The sequence below is a fragment of the Manihot esculenta genome, chromosome 7, assembly GCF_001659605.2.
Source record: "Manihot esculenta cultivar AM560-2 chromosome 7, M.esculenta_v8, whole genome shotgun sequence".
Lineage (NCBI taxonomy): Eukaryota > Viridiplantae > Streptophyta > Magnoliopsida > Malpighiales > Euphorbiaceae > Manihot > Manihot esculenta.
Window position 1 is genome coordinate 31,035,939 of NC_035167.2, and position 23,688 is coordinate 31,059,626.

Here is a 23,688-nt window from a genome sequence, read left to right on the forward strand (position 1 = left end):
AATTTAATCAATAGAAAATATTTTTCAAATTAAATGAAAAAATAAATTATTTTAAGAAAAATAACTTTCTCTTTTGATACGTTAAGATCCTTATTAAGATTTTTGTATATAAATTTATTAATAAATTTTATTTTTTAAATTAAAATTAAATAATAAAAAATAATTATCCTGTTAAAAAATATTTTTCATAAATAATATTTTTCATGAAAAATATTTTTCAAATATAAATTATTTTCAAGCAAATCAAATGGACTCTAAAGGTTAATGATAGGTCCCAGTCAAAGCCAAAGAAAATTAATTCTCAAAGTGAGAAATTGGTTGTATTTCTATTTTATGAAAATTCAGCTGCTATTATATAGAATAAATAGGAAATGAATGAATAACAGATGCACATCTATTCTAAAGGCAACAAGTGCATTATTCTAGCCACTATTGCAGAAAGATCTCAACAGTTTTGACTAATTATTAATGAATAAAAAATATCAGAAACCAAGTAACTATAGCAACATAAGTAATGAAGACTTAGTCAAAATATTTCCTATTTTTAATAGGAATTCTGGAAATATTTCGTGGTCTATCATTGCATCTCCCATTAGAAGGAACCTTGTCCTCAAGGTTCAGAGTTGGAAAGCGCAAACTGATGTCAGCGGTGCGTTCCTAAGTAGCATCCTCAGCAGGCAAGTGCTTCCACTGAACTAAACTTTCATGAACAAATGTGGAACCCGACTGAATCAGCCTTGTTTTGAGTATTGTTTCTGGCTCCAAAACAACATCCCCATCCGCAGAAAAGTAAGGGAAACCAGCAGAGACAGGTATAGCAGGGCCAACATGTTTCTTGAGAAGTGAAACATGAAAAACGAGATGGATCCTTGATCCAGTAGGAAGCTGTAATTTATAAGCCAATTTACCAATCTTCTCTTCGACCAAATAAGGTCCATAAAAGAAGCTGGACAATTTATGAGAAGCTCTGCGAAAAACAGAATGCTGGCGGTATGGTTGGAGCTTTAGATAGACAAGGTCTCCAACTTGAAATTCAACATCCCGGCGTTTAGAATCAGCGACCTGCTTCATATAGTTAGCAGTACGCGAAAGATGAATTTTTAATTCCTGTAAAATTTCATCGCGCGATGCAAGCATCTGATCCACTTCATGAAATAAGGAATGATCAACTTCATAACGGGGTACTGAAGGTGGTGGCCTGCCATATAAAGTCAGAAATGGAGTCATACCAATGGAGGTATGGAACGAAATATTATACCAGTACTCTGCCCATGGTAAAAATTTACTCCAACGACGCGGCTGCTGAGAAGCAAAGTAGCAAAGATACTGTTCCAGACAGCAATTAGTGACTTCAGATTGGCCATCAGTCTCCGAGTGGTAAGAAGAACTCATATTTAGCTAGGTACTCGAAAGCTTGAAAAATTCAAGCCAGAAATTGCTTGTAAAAATAGGGTCTCTATCACTGATTATGGAACGAGGCATGCCATGAAGTTTAACAACCCCTTCCACAAATTTGTCAGCAATAACCTTTGCGGAATATGGATGAGACAGCAGCAGGAAGTGTGCGTATTTGCTGAGTCTATCAATCACCACTAGAATGGAATTAATCCCAAAAGAAGTAGGAAGACCATCTATGAAATTCATTGCTATGTCCTCCCAGACTTGGTGTGGTATTGGCAATGGTTGAAGGAGACCCGCCGGCGGAGAGGTGGATGATTTGTTTTTCTGGCAAACAGAACATTCAGCAATGTAACTTTGAATTTGTTTCCGCATTGAGGGCCAATAAAATTGTTGGGCAATGCGTTTATAAGTGTGCAAGCCTCCGGAATGCCCTCCACAAGGTGAATCATGGAATTCCTGCAAAATCTTGAAAGTCAAATCAGAATTAGGGGGTACCACAACCCGATTTTTGTAAAAGATCAAGCCATGCCGCCAAGAGTAAGGGTCTCCTAGTTTGTCTGTAGCCAAGCCACCAATTTTAATCATGTATGGATGAGTGGTGATAGTTGCTCGTATTTGATCCCAAAGTGAAGTATGAGGAACGAATAGAGCATTGAGACTCAGGCTGCCATGAACTCTGGACAAGGCATCGGTGACTTTATTCTCCTTTCCTGATTTATAGATGATCTCATAATCGACCCCAATAACTTAGAGACCCATTTTTGTTGTTCAGGCGTAATAACACGCTGCGCCACCATGAATTTCAGACTTCACTGATCTGTTTGGATGTAGAATTTTCGGCCAAGCAAATAAGGCCGCAAAGTCTTGATAGCCTGTAGTATCGCCAGCATCTCTTTAGCATAGGTAGACCAGGATTGTTTAGTAATCCCTAAGGCACGACTCATAAATGCAATGGGTCGGTCTTGTTGTGATAAGACAGCTCCTATGCCATTGTTGGAGGCATCTGTAGTGATGACAAAAGCAACATCAAAATTCGGCATTGCTAGTATTGGTGTAGAGGCCATGGCCTTTTTCAAGGCAAGAAAAGAATCATTAGCTTCCGAATTCTAGAGAAATTGTCCCTTCCTTAATAGATTAGTTAAAGGCTGAGCAATAATTCCATAATCACGGATAAATTTCCTGTAGTACCCTGTCAAACCCAAAAATCCATGTAATTCAGTAACAGTAGTGGGTTGAGGCCAGTCAAGCATCACCTGTATCTTTCTCTGATCCACCTGGACACTGTTACAGGAAACGATGTGTCCTAAATACTCTATTTGTTGCTGCCCGAAAGCACACTTGCTGAGTTTAATAAAAAATTTATGGTGCCACAATAATTCAAGAGCAGAACGGACATGTTATAGGTGCAAACTCCAATTTGGACTGTAAATGAACACATCGTCGAAGAAAACTAACACAAATTTTTGCAAGTAAGGACGGAAAATTGTGTTCATTAGTGCCTGAAAAGTAGAGGGAGCATTGCACAGGCCGAAGGGCATTATCAGATATTCGTAGTGTCCGTTGTGAGTGCGGAAAGCTGTTTTATAGACGTCAGCAGAATGAAGCCGACAATAAAGTCGAGCTTTGTGAAGTAGGCTGCTCCATAAAGTTCATCCAGCATATCATCAACAGTTGGGATGGGAAATCTGTCCTCGATTGTTGCCTCATTAAGTGCCCTATAATCTGTACAAAATCGCCAAGTTCCATCTTTTTTACGTGCAAGCAATACAGTGGAAGAGAAAGGGCTGGTACTAGCCTGAATGAATCCCGAGCGCAACATATCTTGACTTGTTTCTCGATTTCTGCCTTCTGGAAGTGAGCATATCTGTATGGTCGAACATTAATAGGATCAGTGCCTTCCTTGAGGTTAATCTTGTGGTTGATTTCTCGTTCTGGGGAAGCTGGGTTGATTTTTAAATTGATCCAATAAGTTCTGCATCTCAGGGTGAATACTATCAGAAGATGTGACTGATGATTCTACGCAGAGAGCAAATAGCGAACTGTGTTGTTTCAAGTCCTTGGCCATCGCTTTCAGAGAAACTGCTTGAATTGGTTGATTGGTAATCCCCTGTAGCTGGCTTAACTCCCCTTCCCAAAGAAAGTCCATCGTTAGGCTGTCTCAATTACACTGTACTGCTCCCAATTTGCGAAGCCATTGAATCCCTAACACCACATCCAACCCTAGAATAGGTAAGGAATATAGTGTAATGGAAAAGGAAATGCCTTGGATAAGAACTGGAGTATTGCGAAACTTCCCACAGCACTGCAAAGGTTCACCGTTGGCGACTTTCACATTGAATGGCGTAGTGGGTTCTACTGGGAGTTTCAATAAGCCAACGATCTTCGTATTAATGAAATTGTGGGTGGACCCACTATCAATAAATTCCATCGACTGAATTTGAATTTTAACCCGCATAGTACCAGCTAAGGACCAACCCGACAAAGCATGGAGCAAAATCTCAGGTTCACCGTCATTGTCCTCTTCTTCAAATCCAAATCCTCCATCAAGTAGAAGGAGTTGCGGCTTGGAGCATCTGTGTCCAAAAACAAATCGCTCATCACAATTGAAGCACAACCCTTTAGCCCGACGGTTCTGCATCTCTTCCCAAGAAAGTCGTTTAATTGACGTATTTTGTTTTGCTTTCGTTGGTGAAGGAAAACTCGGTTGATAAGATGGGCGAATTGCCTTCTTTTGACGCAGCAATTGCTCATCCCTCATTCGAGCTAAGTTGATTGCATCTTTAAGAGTCTGCGGTTTGAACATTCGAATGCCCTCGGAAATTTCTGGCTTCAGTCCGCCCATAAAAGTTTCCACTAATGCCTTCTGGGTCTAGCCTTTGACTCGGTTGCCCAATCGTTCGAATTCTCGCTGGTATTCTCGTAGGGGTCCTGTTTGCCGGATTTTGGATAATGATTCATCAAAATCCTCGCAATCAGTTGGCCTGAATCGTGACCATAATTCGGCAGAAAAGATTTCCCATGTGACCCTTCTTCCTGCCTCAGTGTGAGTCCTGCGTAGCCACTGCCACCACTCGTTGGCTTCTCCCCGAAGGTGATAGGAAGCCAATAACACTTTCTCGGATTCTGGTGTTCCTTGATACTCGAAAAACTTATCAATTCCGGGAAACCATTCCGTTGGGTCGTCTCCTGCATAATTCGGAAATTTCAGTTTTGCTATTTTAGCATAATACAATGGTTTTGCCTCGTCTCTGGGTTCGACCAACTTGATCATTAGCGCTGCTGGTAGCTTCTATGTTGGAGAGGGTCACTAATTCCCCTTTACATTTTTGTCATGCGATCTTGGAGCTGACCAAGGCCAACTTCCACATTTTCAATCCGCTCCTTGTTAGTAGCCATTAGAGAAGAAAAGGAAAAGAATACTGGTTGGCTCTGATACCAATGATAGGTCCCAGTCAAAGCCAAAGAAAATTGATTCTCAAAGTAAGAAATTGATTGTATTTCTATTTTATGAAAATTCAGCTGCTATTATATAGAATAAATAGGAAAGAAATGAATAACAGATGCACACCTATTCTAAAGGCAACAAGTGCATTATTCTAGCCACTATTGCAGAAAGATCTCAACAGCTTTGACTAATTATTAATGAATAAAAAATATCAGACCAAGTAACTATAGCAGCATAAGTAATGAAGACTTAGTCAAAATATTTCATATTTTTAATAGGAATTCTGGAACTTCTTCGTGGTCTATCAGTTAAAAAAAGAAAACTATTGACATTAGTCAGTTTAAAGTATGCCTAGAGTAGTGCAAATTTGCATGATCTAGAAATATCTTTAAAAAAAAAAGCGCAAATATTTTTATGTAGTCAAATTAAAGATGAGAAAACTGAAGAAAAAATAGTAGGCATGATAAATAAATTTCTGATAAATACTCATATACTTAAAATCAATAAAAAATAAAGGAATATCATAAATTGTGTCATGCAAAAATAAGATAGAATTGAAAATAAAATAAAAGTTAATAATCCTTTTGTATATAATGTAAACCATCAACATTATAAAAGATGATAAGATTTTAAAACCAAATTTTTTTTTTCTAGACCACTTGATATCTAAAATTCATTAATCCTCTAAATTAAATTTGTACCGAGCAAGCCTACTAAAAAGACATAATATTCGCACTCTCTTTTAAGTTTTAAAAGCGTTCCATATTTAAAATTTAAAATTTAAATTATAATTCTCTTTTTTTTTATCATCGATTCAAGAAAAAGAAATTAGTACTATTTTAACTTGCTTTTTGAGATATCTTAAATCTAAACTTATTGAATAATACAAATATATAAATAACTAATAAAAATAAAATAAAAATTGAATGAAACCGTTAAAAAAATAAAAATCGAATGAAACCGTTAAAAATTTTAAATTCACCTAAGAATATAAAAGTATTTGGACCTATAGTCCATTCACCAGATACCACAAGTCCATTTCTTCTCATCATGGGAAATCTAAACTCAATGGAAAACCGTTGTCTCTCTCTAGTTTCCTCTTTTCCGTCTATATATATTTTTTTTTATTTGAGAAGCAAATCCTCTTTTAGCATTGGCAAGTGGCTTTTCTGCTCCTTTCAAATAGGGGAGCTCCCTTTCTAACAGCTTAGTGTCCCGTCACCTGTAAGTTAGTTTGTTAAATTGCCTAACTTCAAGGTTTGCGGCACTTAAGTCTTTTTTATAAGCTAATGGGCTAGTTTTTGGGATTATAGTTTTTGGGATTCTTTGTAATATCTTTCTTGTAATTTCTCCTAATTGTAATAAAGTTGATTTTTCCCCCAAATGACTCTCCTTAAGGCATGTTTAGCTTCCTTCACCCATGTTAATTAGTCTCTTGCAACATCTTTTCTAACCTTCCACAATCCTTTCCAACCCTCTCAAGTATTATGTTCCTTTCGCTTGTGCCGCTCTTTGATCTTGAGCTTCTTGAGTTGAACTAAGGTAAGTCCCATAGTCTTGTAGCTCCTTGAATTGAGTTTGGTTGGAATCCGTAGTCTTGTAGCTCCTTGGATTGAGTTTGGCTAGAATTTGGTGGTAAGCCTGACTTAGTCTTGAGGGAAGGCTAAGTGTCGCATGGTTCTGCACCATTTTGGAGCTGTTTGTGTGTTGATTACAAAAGGGTCGTGACACTGGACGTGGATTGCCCTTACCACCACCGTTTTTGGTTTTTTTTATTGGATCTAGTTTTGTGATGATAGGAGGTGGTTTTATGAGAAGGAGCATTTTGTTTTCCTATTGTTTTTCTATAGAGGTGGCTAGATCGAAGAGAGAATTCCTTTATGGGTGGGTACCTCTAAGGGTTGGTACGTAGCATATTGCTTTCATGGTGACCCTTCAACATAGATGGCATATGGAGCTCTGATTGTCACCCTCTCGCGGTGGCATTTCATCCGTAACCTCTTTCTTGGGCGGTTCTAATCCCCCCACCTTGCTCCACCTCATCCATGATGACATTAGGCTTGGAAGCTCCATAACTTTGGCTCCAATCTCACCATCGATGATAGGGAAAGGCTTTTCAAGTTGGGTTTTTTGTTCCCCATTATGCTGTTAGCTGCTTGGCTCTATAGATAGAGCCTTGCTTTCTTTCACTTGTTGTCTTTTTCCTCCTGTGTTGATGGTGTGGTCTGTGGTTGCTAGTCTTGGTGTCTATATGTCTTTTTCTAGTTGGGATTTTTGATGTGGAGTTGTGTTGCATCTCCGATGGCTCTAAATGTTGATATCATTGTACCTAATGGCTGGTGTTGACAAGCAATAAAGAGCTTCTTCCAAAATCTCCAGCTCAGTTAGGGTTTGGGGATGACAAGCAAAGTTATGGGTTTGGGATGGATGTAAGCGGTGGGTCTTATTTGGGAGCCTTATTTCTATTTTCCAAGCTTGTCTTATGTTATTCGCGCTTAAGTCCAGTCTTAATGAAATCTCTAATACATTTTATTAAAAAAATTCATGGAAATCAATTTCTAATTTTGGTTAGAAATAGATATGAAACAGAAAATATCTATTTCCATAACACACGTAGCTTAAAAATTTTATAATATAGAGATTAAATAATAATTTTTTTTAAAATTAAATATAAAAAAATTGCACCTTACCATCTTGAAATCTAAGTAAGTGATAATCTTAATTTAAAAATAAATTTAAAATGAAAAATGAAATTTAGTATTTTTTTTTATCTCACACTACGATTCAGAAACAAATTTATCCTTTTAGTGAATCATTCTTAGCCATAAACTCTCCAAACACAGTAGGAATTATGGAAGTCCATCACCCAAAAACTCATCATATCGTATCTTTCTCCAAGCTAGAAACTTTGACTCCAATTCATCAAAATTTTCTTTTACAAACATTTTTCTCAGTCTAAACTTTCATTCATAAATATTTAATTAATAACTTAATTGATCAATCTCTAAAAAAAATAGATGTTATATAATAGTGATAATAATTAAATTTTACTCAATTATTAGAATTATTTTATAATTTTATTCCCTAATAATTTTGAAAATAATATTTAAAATTTTGATGTAGCTGATATTTAAAAATTAAAAAAATTACTTTTTATAATATTTGATTAATTATTATTAAAATAAATTTTATTTATTAAAACAGTTAATTAATATTACCAAATTTAAAATGAGCCAAAAATCGACGATATTGTTTCGCCAGTCATAAAGTTGATTTTTTTTTTTTTTTTAAAAATTCCATTTTCTTTCCCTTGAAAAAAGCACGCCCGATTTTTGCAGCTGTCACTCATCAACCTCCACCACACATGTACCGGATATTCCACATAGCCAAGCAATTGGATTAACAAATCCAACGTGGCCCGATAACATATCCCAAGTAAGTCTCCTTAGCCAATTACAATCCAAATTTAGATTTTGCCTGCATCTTCAATTTCCATATACTTGTAATCTCTTTCACTTCTCATTCTCCTCCACTTCTTCATCCATTCTCAACAAACTCAGTTTCAGATTCTGAGAATGGCCACTAACACATTGATGAGTTGTGGCATTGCCACTGCCTTCCCTTCTCTTCTCTCTTCTTCTAAGTCCAAATTCTCCTCTTCACTCCCTCTTCCTAGTGTCAATGGCTTCTCTCGTTTCACCATGTCTGCTGATTGGATGCCCGGCCAGCCCCGCCCTCCTTATCTCGACGGCTCCGCTCCTGGGTAAGCTATCCAAGCTCATCGAGTATTAACAAAGGCATTTTTCTTGTAGTAAACCTATGAATAGAGTACAAACTTATTAGTTGGTTTGTGTTTCAGTGACTTTGGGTTCGACCCCCTTCGGCTAGGTGAGGTTCCTGAGAACCTTGAGAGATTCAAGGAGTCTGAGCTCATCCACTGCAGATGGGCTATGCTTGCTGTTGTAAGTTTCTAGTCTTGTGTATTTTTTTTTTTTTTCAGCTTTCTTGGAGTTGTTTGTTTCATGATTTTGTGTGGGAATTGTTACAGCCTGGAATCCTAGTACCAGAGGCCTTGGGATTAGGCAACTGGGTGCAGGCACAAGAGTGGGCTGCAGTTCCTGGTGGTCAAGCAACCTACTTGGGCCAACCAGTTCCATGGGGAACACTTCCAACCATTTTAGTCATTGAGTTCCTTGCCATTGCCTTTGTTGAGCATCAACGCAGCATGGAGAAAGATCCTGAGAAGAGAAAGTACCCTGGTGGTGCTTTTGATCCTTTGGGCTACTCCAAGGACCCTGCAAAGTTCCATGAATACAAGGTCAAAGAAATCAAGAATGGTAAGCTTCTCTAAAACTCTATAATAGTAAGTTCAAGAAGCGTCAAGATGAGTGATTCCACACTATTTTTCAAAGATTGAAAGTAATTTAATTCATAATTGGCCGAACCAGTGCAAACTAGATAATATCTAGTGTAATAAGAAAAAGAAAAACTTGAAGATTTGGTTTAGCCATACTAATGGGTTGCATTAATTTGATGTGTAGGTCGGCTAGCTTTGTTGGCTTTTGTTGGGTTCTGTGTGCAACAATCAGCTTACCCAGGAACTGGACCATTGGAGAACTTGGCAACTCACTTGGCTGATCCATGGCACAACAACATTGGGGATATTATCATCCCCAGAACGCTTTCGCCTTGAAGAGAAATTTAGTTAATATATTCAATTCACTGTAAAATTCCCATATAACCATCTGTAATGAAACAGAAATTTCCATCTCATATCTTTGGCCTCTGTAGAATTTGAAGTCTTTTCTTTTCTAGTAAGTGTGCTGTGAATTAAAATGACAATGCAGAATTTGCAACATCATTAAGTACCCTGGCGAATATATTTTGCATGTTTATGAGTACGCGTCCGGTCAAGCCATTAATTTTCATAAATCTGAAATCTTTTTTAGCCCCATCGTCACCATTGAGGTTAAACTGTGATTCAAGATGAGTAAGGGGGTCACCTTTTCTTTCAATCATGGAAGATATCTGGGGCTCTCATCTCTTATAGGATGGAATAGAAAGCAGGTTTTTTCTTTTCTCAAGGAAAAGGCTTTGGAGACGATTAAATAATTGGCAAGATAGGTTTCTCTTTAGTGCAGGTGAAGAGATTCTTTTAAAATCAATGACACAGGTTATTCCTTCATACTACATGAGTGTATTTGCTATCCTGTTTCGATGTGTGATGAGCATAAAAAAAATGATGAATTCCTTTTGGTAGAGGACAAAGGAGGCTAGCAAAAGGCACATGCACTAGTTTTCATGGAAATCTATGGGTCTTGAAAAAGAATACGGAAGGATGAATTTTCGAAATCTTCACCACTTTAATCTTGCATTGCTTGGCTGGCAGGGTTGAAAACCTATCTCCGATCCATATATTTTTCTTAGTAGAATTTTTAAAGCTAAATATTTTTTAAGAGAAATTTTTTGTGTGCAAAAGAAGGGAGTAATCTTAGTTTTGTTTGGAAAAACTTACTGCAATTCAAGAATTTGCTGACTAAAGAGTTAAGATGGAGAGTAGGGAACAATCAGGACATAAGAGTTTGGAAAAACTCATGATTGATTGAAGATCGACACTTTTATTTAGAAACTCCAAGTATTGAAGGCATAGAGGATCTCACACTGTCTGGTTTGATCATGGAGGATGGGAGGAAATGGAATTTTGACCTTATAAAAGAACTTTTCGTCTTGGTTATCATGTTGTTGTACATTTTTGTAATACCCGCCTAGACTCCGGCATTGGAATTCCTACCTTCCGGCAAAATGTTGGAATTCGGAATTCTAGGATGTCGGAGCCTTCTAGAAGGGTAAAATAAAAGTTTTCTAAAATATTTTTATATGTTTTTATGGTTTAAATGAAGAAATAAATGGAGTTTTGAAAGAAAAGACCAAGGAAGGAAAACCCAGGTTCGGCCGCCGAACATTGGGCCCTTGCGGAAGCACCTTTGGCCCCCGAAGGTGGTCTGGCCAGCCACCTATAAAAGGTCCCTTGTCCGAAAATGGGCGAGTTTTCTCTCTCTATTTTCAGGCATAGGTGAGATTTCACCCTCCCGTGGTTGATTTTATGTTTTCCTTCAAATCTTTCAAGTTTTTGACAAGGTTTTATCTTGTTTTGAAGTTTTTAAGCTCAAAATCAAAGTCTTGAAGCTTGGAGACCCCCGGAGCTCGATTTCTCCCAATCTCCAAGTTTGGATCACATCTCCTCTCGATCTTCAAGAGGTAAGTGTAGATCCTTGCCTTCTTTTGTATTTTAATTAAGTTTTGTGAAGGGTTAAGGGGTATTGATGCATGTTTAGAGTAGATGTAAAATGTTAGGGTTTATGTACCCTTTATGCTTAAAGTGATGATATGTTGATGTTTGTTGGGGTTTAGGCTAGTTTTATGCCCCTATATGCTTGATGATGTGTTTATGCATGCTTTTGGGTGTTGAGTATGAGTTTAGAGGGTTTTGGGAGGCTAGATGAGAGAGGCGAATCAGGTTCTGCCATTCTGGAGAACCCAGGTTCGGCCGCCGAAGCAATGTTCGGCCGCCGAAGCCATATTCGGCCGCCGAACCTGCCTGTGGAGGCAGTTTTAGGCCGCCTAAACTCGCCCCCGAAAGTTGGACTTTCGGCTCTGGAGGGGAGTTTCGGCCGCCGAACCTGCCCCCGAAGGTTAGTGACTTTCGAATCTGGAGGGAGTTTCGGCTGCCGAACCTGCCCCCGAAAGTGCCTGACTTTCGGATCTGGAGGGACCTTCGGCCGCCGAATCTGCCGCCGAAAGTCCCCTGCCCAACCTTCCTTTGCCTGTTTTCTATGCATGTTTTATGGTGTTTTAGGGGGTTTTTGAGGAGATGTTTAGAGTCATGTTAGAGTTTGTTTGGTCCCTCATTTGAGTCCACCGGTGTAGGTTCAAACCCGAGAAACCGAGGAGGCCAGCAGTGTTAGCTGTTTCAGAGTCAGCCAGAGGTGAGTAGAACTGAACAAATCTCTTGTTTTAAAGTAATCAAACTTTTTGAGCATGTTCATGCATCACGAATGCCATGTTATGTAATAGGTTGCTTGCATTAGAATTCACGAATATGATGCATTGCATAAATTGCTGTTGATGTGGATGGATATTGGATGACCCACTAACCCTCGATATGATATGATATATTATGATGTGGAAGTCCAGGTGTGACCTGCACTATGCCCCTGGCAATATGTAAGAGAAAGTCTGGGTGTGGCCTACACTACGCCCCCGGCACGATTGAATATGTTATGATATGTATATGTAAGAGAAAGACCAGGTGTGGCCTGCACTACGCCTCTGGCACAATTGGACTATGTAGAGGGTTATTGGTAACAAGTCCATCCGTGATGTGATGCATTTTATGATGGCATATGTTTATAAACTGTTTTTATGGTTCTGCTCACTGAGCTTTAGTAGCTCACCCCTTTTCCCCTAACCCCTAGGTTGTAGGGCCAGAGATAGCTCAGGAAGTCAGCAAGGGTAAAGGCTATGTTATGTAATAGTCTAGTAGTGGACATGATATGTAAAATGATATAATGTAAAGTACTGTAATGAGGATTAGTATTGTGCTTGGCCCTAATGTATGGTTAAAATCCCTGTTGTACATGATCTTTATGTAAATGTTTTAATGATGACATATGTTGAACCAAGCTTGATGTATGTAATGTTGACCCAACTAGAGCATTTGATGAGGGCTTTAGTATGGGGTTTGTATGTATAAAGTTATGGTGCATGCACAGGTCAAGCTTGGTATATGAAAAAGTTTAAAGTTTTTATGAAAATGTATAATCATGTATGGGATTTATTAGGTATGACAGGATGTATGTTAGGCTTGCTACGGGTTCTGGCGACCTTAAGTCGATCTGAATCCTAGCGCCGGTAGCGGTCCGGTTTCCAGGTCGTTAATGATAACTCAGATTGCTTGCAATGACATATTTGGGGATTGGAGTAAGTTCTGTAAGTTACACATGCCTCCAAAATTTAAAAATTTCATGTGGAGACTCCTTAGAGATATCCTACTCACAAAACTCAAATGGCAACAGAAATCTGTTAATATCTCTGCCTTTTGCCCTTACTATTCAGAAAATGAGATTCAGCGCATATTTTTCTTCATTGCCTTCATGCACAAAAATGATTGGATATTTTGGAGTTACCGATTAGTCCGAGTAGGTATGATAAGGTGAAGGCTTATTTGCACCATCTTTGGAAATCTGTTTATTAGAACCTTATGGAAAAAATTTGTGTAGTTCTTTGGAGTATTTGATCTCGACGAAATTAGTTAGTATCGCATAATAAGACATCTACTGCATATATGATTGTATCATCGCGCCTTCAAATTTTAGGTGATTGGAAGAATGTGCACTCTCAGGAACCAATAGTGCTTGCAAATAGGAGTATCATCACTAAGAACTGGGATTCTCCTATGCAATGCATGCTAAAATGTAATGTTGATGCTAGTATCCATAATCACAGTGATTGTTCAACTTATGCTGCAATTATTAGACATGTTAGATACTCTTTTCTTATGGGTATGACCGATTTCTATGGGTGTATCCTTCCCATTAAACTTGCAGAAGCCTTAGCTCTTAGAGAGTTTCTTTTTTGGATCTAGAAAAACCATCTCACAAATGTGTATGTGAAATTTGATGCAAAAGTTGTTGCGGATGTTGATTGGTCAGAATTTGAACAAATTATAAATGATTGTAGATCTTTGTTAACTCAAAAGTCCTTTCGGTCTTTATCTTGGATTAGGCGACAAGTTAATTTAGCTGCTCACTACCTTCACAGGGTAGCTAGGTTACATGCCAGTCTCACTATTTAAGAGGGTAGCTAGATTACACGTTAATTTCACTATTTAGCATATGCCTCCTAGTTTTTTATGTAATGTTTTAGACTATGATGTTTTTTCAGGATTTTTACTTAACACTTCAGGTCTTAGGATGAATATTTTGAGGAAGTCTAATGGCTCGGCTTAGTATGAATTTGATTTGATTAAAATTTCCCCGGATATAGTTTGATTAATAAAAGAATGTTTGATTAAAAAAAGTAAAAACTATTTTTAAAAAATAAAAAATATGGTAATATTTCATATATTTAAAAATAATTTAATATTCAAACATTGAAAAATTAGTATATAGTTATTCAATTATATTATATTACAGTTGTGAGCAAAAATGATATTTAGAGAAGAAGAAAGCATCTTATAAGACAGTCCCACTCAAGGAAAAGAAGACTCGAACACTTCTATACTCGGTTCTCCATTAAAACTCGCTTTTCTCTGAAGAAATCGAATTTTCACATAAAATTACCGTTAGCAAACACAATCCAACAGACTCTCGTTATGCTTGTAATCACGAGATCATCGACCAATTAAACTGGCGAGATCCCTTATCAAATAATCGGTCACATTATCATCGGATTATTAGAAAATATTATATTTAACTCCGTCCTCTTAGAGTATTAAAGACAATAATCACATAGACAAAAGTATCAATTCTCTTACATAACTACTCTCAAGTTTTACATTTATCCTATTATTCAGTTTACGGACTTAAGCATCAGAGTGGCTGTCGTAGATGTCAACCACCTCACATTCTCTTTTTTACAGGTTTAGTCAATCACACCATAATTATTTTTTCAATCGCATTATTTAGTTTAGCCGATTACAACACAATTCTCCTTTCGGCCGAATCAATAGCCATATATAAAAATTATATAGAAGCCCAAATTTATTTGGCAACCTTTCAATTACATGAAAAATAATCAAAATGTGAAGTGTTGTTATATGATCTTCACTTTCATTTACTCATTTTCATGAGCAACATTATTTTTTCCGGGCCTTAATCAGAGATAAGAAGCTTGGGTTTTACTAGTATGTGTCAAGCAAAACACGAGTCTTTTAATTATTTAAATTAAAATATTAATTTGTTTATAGTTTAGTTAATTCTATAAATAAATAAAATTATTCTATCATTTTGATAATATAATTTTTTTAAATTATATTTTTATAAAATAAAATACGTTATAATTAATTTTATATAATTTATAATATTGCACTTACATATATATAAATATATTTAATTGAATTTTGAGAGTTTTCGAATATAATTATAAATGTACTGTAGTTAGATCTTTGATTATAAAATTATAAAAATTAAATAATATATAATTAAAATTATAAAAATTTAATTAAGGATTTTTAATAGAAAAACTAAATAATTAATTTTTTTTTCAAAATACATAGATTTTAATTGAATTATTTTAAAATGGTGAGAAATTATTACTTTCTTAAAAAAAAAATTAGGATGTAATAGTAATTGACAGAGCGTCCATTTCTTACCCGTGCCTCAGCAACTTTTCTGTTTCATCATCTCCCCTTGTTATCACCCGAAAATCAAAATTTTCAAAGAAAAAAAAAAGAACAGAAAATCACAAAACGAGAGAGAGTGAGGAGAGAAGAAAGGAACTCGAAAATGGACGATTACACCAGAGAAATGATGGACCTCAAGACTCTTGTCACTCGAACCCTGGAGAAGAAGGGCGTCCTCGCTAAGATCCGGGTAAAATTTTCCTTCGAAATACAAATCAATCTTCCATTTCCTTTTCTACATCTATGTTTGGTTGCTGAGAAACTTGTATGATCCAATAAATGAGTAACGATTTGAGGTACGGCCAATTCTTCTCTCCTTAGCCAATTGGTTCGGGGGGCAGGACCACTTGAATTTCTTCTTTTGTCGTCAATTGCAAGTATGATTACAATGGAGGCCCTTGACTCGGATCTCGTGCCATGAAATAACATCGAAGATTCTTTTGTTTTTATCATTTTTTCCTCTGCGTGTTTAATCGTTTTGGTATTGATGTATTGTAGATCTTGTTTTTGTTGTATTTTGGATCATGATTATTGCTCTTGCTTATTTTGGTTAGGACAAGGAGAATGATTAATTTTATGAAATATAATGATTGTAGGTTGTTGCTAGGGTTTTGTGCTTTGTCCAAAAGTTGTTCTGGACGCATGTAAGGCTCCAATTTTAAATTTCTGTGCGTGATTGTGCGGAACCAACGCGCAATCTTTTTTTAATTTCCTGTTTTAAAATTGAATGAATGTGGATTTCGGGTTGAGGTTATTGTTCCGTGAGCATTTCAGGAAGCAATTTTCTGTTGCTTTTTCTCGGAGGTGTAGTTATTGTGTGGAATAGAGAAAATGTAATTTGGCATGTAAACTGATATTTGGTTTATGACTAATGGTGCTTTTGTCTTCCGTATTTTGTAGTTTATACTTCTTAGTATCTTTTTATTTTTTGTGCATATTTCTCTTTTCATTTCTTGGTTTCTTCTTGGCTCCCAGGCTGAACTCAGGGCAAGTGTATTTGAGGCAATTGAAGAGGAGGATAGAGTAATTGAAAAGGATGAGGGCTTACCTCCTGCATTATTGGGGAGCTGCAATGAACGTGCAAAGCAGCTTCATGCTTCTCCTTCAGGTTGCTCCTTCAATTTCAGCCTTTAATATCTTTGATTCAAAAATTTGGGTGCACTGAAACTTTTCATTTTCTACCATGGGATTTTTTTTTTCTAAAAACTCAACCAAAGAGGCCTCAATCCCAAACTATTTGTATCAGCTATAAGGATGTGGTTCCTCTGGAATAAAGTTATATGTTCAGAAAGCTTTTTGGCCACTATGTCCTTTTTATTTGTAATGGGAATTCCTGCAGGTGGTTTCCTGAGCTGTAATCCTTGATGTTATTGTTGTATTTGTTAAGCCAATTGTGTGTTGGGTATGTGAGGGCTGATGCAATGTCTGAAGGAAAGTTGCATGGTGTTTTTGTAAACAAATTTTCCTGGTAGAACAAAATTTGCATTTAGAATTTCTCTGTATCAGGAGATTTAAGCTCCTTGAGTTGCTGTAATTTTAGAAGTTAAAAGTGGTGGTCTTCTATATTGTATTGATGCTGATATTTATAAACCATTAAATTGTCCACTAGGAGCTATGGACTTTCTTGCTTTGCATTCATCAAAGTGGCAACCTTATACAAATTTTACCATGAAAAATGATAGGATTTCTTGTTAGACCAGACAAGAACACAAACAGATGTTTAAATTAGAAAATGAATTATCAATCTTTAAATAACATGGTAAAATTTGTATAAGGTTGCCACTTTGATGAATGCAAAGCAAGAAAGTCCATAGCTCCTTGAGTTGCTGTAATTTTAGAAGTTAAAAGTGGTGGTCTTCTATATTGTATTGATGCTGATATTTATAAACCATTAAATTGTCCACTAGGAGCTATGGACTTTCTTGCTTTGCATTCATCAAAGTGGCAACCTTATACAAATTTTACCATGTTATTTAAAGATTGATAATTCATTTTCTAATTTAAACATCTGTTTGTGTTCTTGTCTGGTCTAACAAGAAATCCTATCATTTTTCATACATTATATTTTCATCTTTCTTTTCAAATGCAGTGAAGTTACTAATTATCACACATCATGTTTTGATTTTTCTTTCCAAATTCAGGGAGGTTGCTAACTGCACTAGTATGTGAATATTTGGACTGGGCACAATTAAATCATACGCATAAAGTTTATCTTCCAGAGTGCAATTTGGTAATCAAGCAATTTTTCAATGTATTATTGCAAGATTTCTTAACACCATTTTTAATTCTACTTTTTCTCTTTTGTGAGTGTTAAATTATTTTTCTTATTTTTGCATTGCAGCAAAAGGATTTTTGGAAATCCGAGTTGAAGGAATTTAGTAGCAAGAATGGATATGATCTTAACAGAAATGGTGATAGTGGTCCTTTACTTTTGGATGTTCTTGAAGGATTCTTGAAGTTTGAGGTTTGTTCATAAAGTCTTCTATTGGATGCCAAACTTTTCAGGCTGAATTTGCTAGGGAAAAAGAAGTCCATCAATATTTTATCCAGACCAATCATAATTGCAACCTGATGCAGTTTGATTTCTTATTAATATTGAACAATGAAAATTCTCGTGTGATGAGAAATTATTATTAATTTTCTTTACAATATCTAAGTTTGTTGTAATCATTAATGCGTAAACTTGTGGTTTTGTAGCGTTCTATTAAGTTCTATAAAGATGTTTTGGTAAGACCTTTGAGAAATTGGGACCATGTTTATGAATATTGTGCACGGTTCTTAGGGGTCCCGAATCTCACCAAGAATTGTACCGAACTGTTAAGCACCGTACCAAATCAGACTTATTTTACAGTTCTGATTCTTCACTAAGAACCAAATTGAAACTGACTCATACTGTATTGGAACTGAAAATTGATTTTATATGATGTTTTTTTTATAATTTTTTAGGTATGTTATGTATTATAAATGTAATTATATCTATTTTTATCAACTAATATCATAATGTATATACATGTTATAATTGTAAAGAATTTACATGCTATTGTGATCTTTTATTCATCTACCTTTTCTTAATAACTTTAGCTATGAAAATATTAAATCATTTTATCATTCATAATTACAATTGTATTACAATATGTATAATATATTTAATCATTTGTTACATATATGTCCTATAATTAAATATTATATGATAAAAAGATAATAAAAATGTAATGATATATTATTATTTTTATGTTATATTTTATCTATATATATACACATACACTTTATATAAATTATAAATAATTTAAATGTGTATTATGTTAATAATATAATTTGTATTAATAACTAACTTTAAAACTTAAACAGTAATTCAAATATGAATTTTCATGAAAAAATTGCATAAATTTGCTTTAAGAGCTGAGAACCGGAACAAAAAAAAAAATCGAACTGGAGCTGAAGAATTGAGAATCGTAGCAAATTGAAATTGAAACTACAAAGAACCAAACCAGAAATTGTAGCAAATTGAAATTGAAACTACAAAGAACCAGACCAGAAGCGTATTGACTTCAGTTTGGTTCTGATTCTTAGGGAAACTCCGAATTGGAACTGCACACTCCTAATTAGGGGTGTGCGGTTTTGGTTTCGGGACGGTTGCTTGTAGGAATCGAAACTGGAAGTCGGCTCTTTGAATTTTTTTTAAATCGAAATCAGAATCGAAATTTGATACAGTCTATATGTTTTCGATTCCGGTTCGATTCTAGTATTGATTCTTATTTCGGTTTTATTACGGTTCCGGTAAAGTTCTCGGTTCCTATAATAAAATTTAAATTTCACCAAAACAATTAAGTACTTTTAACTTAGTACTAATATTATTTATATTAAATTAACAAAAATCATATTCCAATATCAAAATAATATTAAATATCCACAATATCATATAGTATTTCCATCTAAAATATATGAAGGCACTAAATAACCAAACATAATATAGTTTTCGCTATTTCAAACCCTTGAAAAAAAGGAGAAGGAAAAAAAAGAACTCCCAATAGAGCTTCCAAAAGCTTTGTTGCAATTTTTTCACAAGAACCGAACTCCAATTAAGTGAGTTTTTATATTCTATTAGTATAATTCTATTAATATAGAGGAAGTGTATGTATATAATCTATTAATATAGAATGAACTATAATTAATTGATTAAATTAGTTAAATTATATCATTATAAACCTATTAATAAAGTGGCAAACTATAATCTATTGGTCTATTAAATTAGTTAAAATTAAATTATAATCTATTAATAAAATGATAAGAAATATTTAATAATTAAATAATATTGCAATTATATGTGTGTAATTTTATTGAAATTATATAATATATAAAACATATTATTGGAACTATATATTAAAAATATTATATCACTACAAATTATTAAATTAGTTAAAAATAATTATTAAATTAGTTAACTTAGTTAAACTATAATCTTTATATTATTATTATTAAATTATTGGAACTATATATTAGAATCATGACTATAAATAATATCACTATAAATTATTAAATTAGTTAAAATTATTAAATTAGTTAAATTATAATCTATTAATAAAATGATAAGAAATATTTAATAATTAAATAATGTTGCAATAATTTTATTAAAATTATATAATATATAAAACATATTATTGAAACTATAATAAAATCAAAATATCACTATAAATTATTTAAAAAACATATATATAGATTCAGTTCTTAGGTGCAGTTCTTAACGAGAATCATAGCTAAATACGATTCAGTTCCTACACCATTAGTTTTTTTGAGTTTCGGTTCAGTTCGATACGGTTCTTCGGTTCAGTTTGATACTGTTTGGTTCAGGACTCTCAAGAACCGTGCACATACATCCTTTCCCTAATACTAAAATAACATGGATGAGTGCTCTTTTGCTTTTTGCCACATCTTACATGGATGTGGTGATCACTTTCGTTGTCTGCAGACTTGGGACTGAAATGGCTGCAAGATGCATGTAGCCTCAGCATTTTTGACAGTGGTGACCTTAATGTGCAGTTGTGCATTCTAGTATCATCTAGTTCTCCTGAACAACAGAGGGAATACAACATCCTAGCTTAAATATTTAAAAATTGTAAAGGTCTTGCAATAGGTTTCCAAAAGTTGATTTTATTAGACTTCTTCTCTCTATCACATCATGACTTGCAAAATCAGAAGCTAATCATTGATAAATTCCTTTATTCATATGCTTGCCATGTGTATTAGTAGGGTTCTCTAGTTATTGTGATTCATTTAACTAAAGACAGTATACACCATGCTTTCTAATGCTTTCTACAATGGTCGAAGGTGGGAGCACGTCTCAAGCAGAATGAAATGTATAACTGCCAACTGGTAATATAAAATAATATATTGGTGAGTTAAAAATGCTTTATCTGGTTATAAAGCAAATGAGCTACAGGGCTGAGGATCAGTTGATTTTTCTTTTTTTTCTTTTAAATGTTATTTGAAGAATCCATGACATCTTAGTGTAAAAAGGACTTCTTTGAATGGTTTGGATGCTCTGAGCAGAGGATGGATTACTGAAGAGAATATAAACAGAAGAAAAGGAGAGACTGAAAATTACAGCCAAAGATATACAAGTATTGGGAAACTCTGGACAATTATATACAAGTATTGGGAAACTCTGAACAATTATTTGTTCATTCATTCCTGTGGTTCTGGTAGAGAGAAAGAGGGAAGATGCCATTGAGATATCGCATACTTGAGGCAGTTTGTGTGCGTGGTTGGAGCAAAATTCAAGTTTTTTTTTCCCCTTTTTTTGGGATCAATTTTGTCATTGTTGTTTGGTTGGAGCAAAATACAAGAGTTTCATGTATCATTATTTATTTTTGAAGCTAATTCAGTTTAGGGAAGTTGCTTCTCTATGGTGCTTATATCTGGAGCTTTCCAAAGAGTTTTCCTTCTGTTTTGTTTCTTTTCTATATCTTATAGTAGGAAGTTTCCTCCAGCTTATAATTGCATCTCTTATTGTTAATATTCTCGTTTTAACTTTTACCTAAGCAGGCTTGGATTGCATGTTCATAGTTCTTGATTTTTTATTTCAATTAAATACAATACCCGTTTGCTTCCGGTGGGTGTTGTTCCTATACCAATGTTGTCCCAAGCCTTATCCAAAAATTTCAGTAGCCTTTCCTTGTTCGTGATATTTTTTTCCCATTTATTATTTTTCTGAAGTTATTCTAGAAGAACTATTACTCATTCTGTAGAACCTATTTTGACAGAATTTATCCCAAGGAAGGGGTGCCGGAAGGAGAGTATCAGAAGCCGAGTCCTTGTCTAGTTTAGATTCAAGGAGCGTCCGAAGACCCTCTTCATCTTCTCTTGCTGGTGGTTTACCTCCATTAGGAAGGTGGTGGTCCTATCCTACTTGCGAATTTTTCCCATTTTTTCTTCTCTGTTAGCTTTCTTTGAATAAACTCTCTGCCATTTCTCTTCCTTTGAGCCAGTAATGTTTATTTTTGTTTTATGGCATGTTTTTGCCAGGCCAGCTTCTTCTCAGACATCTGGTGAGTTATTAGTCTGTGTCATTTTCCTTCTATATCCTTGTTTCTTGATCCTTTGTCTGATGCCGTAATCTATATTATCTAGATAGGAGAGCAGGATCCTCCATGTCTGGTTACAGGAAAGATGAATACAATTGGAGATATGACAGTGATGAACTCCCGGAAGATGTAATACGAGCCTCAGCTGCACTGGAAAACCTTCAGTTGGATAGGAAGGCTCGCAATCTAACTACATCTTGGCGGTAAGTTTTCTCATCCCTGGGGAATCAAAATTCCTCCCTTGTTGGAATTGCAACTTTTGTATGTGTTGTAATGAGTATAACCTGGGGGATAAGGAAATGGCCTTTCATCAAGGAGTTGTAAAATCTGGTAGTACCAGGGGAAAAGACTACTTCATATGGTGGAATTTTTTATGCTTTATTTCCCTGAGCTTAGTTGATACTATTGAAAAGAGTATCAATAGCACCTAGTCTATGCCTTTTTATTCTGCCAACAAAATGAGGTATTTCAAAGCCTAGCATTCATCAACCACGCTTATCATTTTTCTCCTATTTTCTTGCTCATCTTTGTTTTGTGATCCGTTCTTGCTAATTTGTACATTTTTATATTTAAGTTGCCTTTCCCCCCTTTCTATCCCCTTCATCTCCATTTCTTTCCCTCTCTCTGCTGTGTTATATAGATAATTTTCATAGCTAATAAGATTTTGGTTCTGTACTAACAATTGGGGGCAAAGGTATGCCTACCCTTTCTAGGTCTTACAACTTTCTGGAATTTGATTTTTTATATTTTTCCTTCGTTTCACGGAAAATATATTTTTCAGTAAAACATTTTTCGTATTTTTTGACGTTTTGGACACTAAAAGAAATTAATTAACGGTCAAAAGAAAATTACTTCTGTAGTCATCTTTCGCACTTCAAATATTTTATTAAGATTTCTTTATATAAATTTGTTAATATATTTTATTTTTTAAATTAAAATTTAGTAATGAAAAATAAATTATTTTATTGAAAAATATTTTCAATGAAAAACCTTTTCCACAAAATATTTTTCATGAAAAACATAACGGAGGCTATATAGCTGCTTTTGAGTTCTGCTTATCTGTTCAAGATTTGATTCAGTGGAGTAATCTCATAGTTGATGTTCATTGTATGGGTTAGCCTCCTAAATCCCTGTGTTGGATTATGTTGCAGGCATGCTGGGGATGGAATGAGTGATGATGATGGCAGGGGTGACCGTGTTTAGCTGAATGGCATCCTGCACCTATAGGTCCATGTGAATTTTTTATTTATTTTTTTTTTCTGATCTATCCAATGTTCTATTATCAGGAAAAGAGGGTAGTGATTTTATGTAAGTCTTTTTTTTTTCCTATTTCCTTTCGTCCCCTCAAAAAAATATATTGTGAGGTGATTTAGTGTTTTGCATGAGCTTCCTTTGTTTCCCTTGTGGAATCCATTTTAATATTTGATAAGCTTTGCTCCATCTATTTATATAATCAACTTTTGGCTGAATATGTACTGATGCCTCTATATTAAAATGGAGGAGTAACCCCTTGAACAGTTAAACAGCTGAATTTATAAAAAAATATAAAAATTAAATATAAATTAGTTATATTAATGATAATTTATCGAAAATAAGAAAAATCGATTACAATATTGTTGACCAATACAGTTAACAATTAATTTAATTTTTTTTTAATTTTTTTATAAATTGTAAAATTAATTTGTGTTTAATTGTTATGATTTTTTAAGTGTTATAAAACTAAGGATGAGTTATATTAAAGATAATTTATCAAAAATAAGGATTCTTGTTTGCAAGTGCAGAGGATTCTTAGATGTTAGTCAAGCTATTTAAGAGAAGGTACATTGGATTAAATTGATTTTTTTTTTCAAAGATAGATG

The 23,688-nt window shown here is 34.8% G+C and overlaps 2 protein-coding genes across 2 annotated transcripts; both read left to right on the plus strand.

Moving 5' to 3' along the window:
• The first annotated feature begins 8,309 nt into the window (after window positions 1-8,309).
• On the plus strand, window positions 8,310-9,619 carry LOC110618614 (chlorophyll a-b binding protein 6, chloroplastic). The gene is made up of 4 exons (XM_021761790.2): window positions 8,310-8,609; window positions 8,706-8,808; window positions 8,895-9,183; window positions 9,388-9,619. Exons 1-4 carry the CDS (start codon window positions 8,422-8,424, stop codon window positions 9,537-9,539), a joined length of 732 nt encoding a protein of 243 aa, XP_021617482.1. The 5' UTR covers window positions 8,310-8,421; the 3' UTR covers window positions 9,540-9,619.
• Window positions 9,620-15,205: 5,586 nt separating this feature from the next.
• LOC110619542 (protein TONNEAU 1a) lies at window positions 15,206-23,300 on the plus strand. The gene is made up of 8 exons (XM_021763054.2): window positions 15,206-15,438; window positions 16,224-16,356; window positions 17,390-17,478; window positions 17,590-17,712; window positions 21,509-21,636; window positions 21,771-21,793; window positions 21,876-22,032; window positions 22,981-23,300. The coding sequence occupies exons 1-8, from the start codon at window positions 15,352-15,354 to the stop codon at window positions 23,030-23,032; spliced, it is 792 nt and encodes a 263-aa protein (XP_021618746.1). The 5' UTR covers window positions 15,206-15,351; the 3' UTR covers window positions 23,033-23,300.
• The last annotated feature ends 388 nt before the right edge of the window (window positions 23,301-23,688 follow it).

Bases quoted from the DNA above. Each gene is read 5' to 3' on its own strand.
- LOC110618614 (XM_021761790.2), top strand. From the start codon at position 8,422: ATGGCCACTAACACATTGATGAGTTGTGGCATTGCCACTGCCTTCCCT. The intron at 8,809-8,894 runs GTAAGTTTCTAG...GAATTGTTACAG, and splicing joins GATGGGCTATGCTTGCTGTT to CCTGGAATCCTAGTACCAGA. The intron at 9,184-9,387 runs GTAAGCTTCTCT...TTTGATGTGTAG, and splicing joins GGTCAAAGAAATCAAGAATG to GTCGGCTAGCTTTGTTGGCT.
- LOC110619542 (XM_021763054.2), top strand. From the start codon at position 15,352: ATGGACGATTACACCAGAGAAATGATGGACCTCAAGACTCTTGTCACT. The intron at 21,637-21,770 runs GTGGTGGTCCTA...TGTTTTTGCCAG, and splicing joins GGTTTACCTCCATTAGGAAG to GCCAGCTTCTTCTCAGACAT. The intron at 22,033-22,980 runs GTAAGTTTTCTC...ATTATGTTGCAG, and splicing joins AATCTAACTACATCTTGGCG to GCATGCTGGGGATGGAATGA.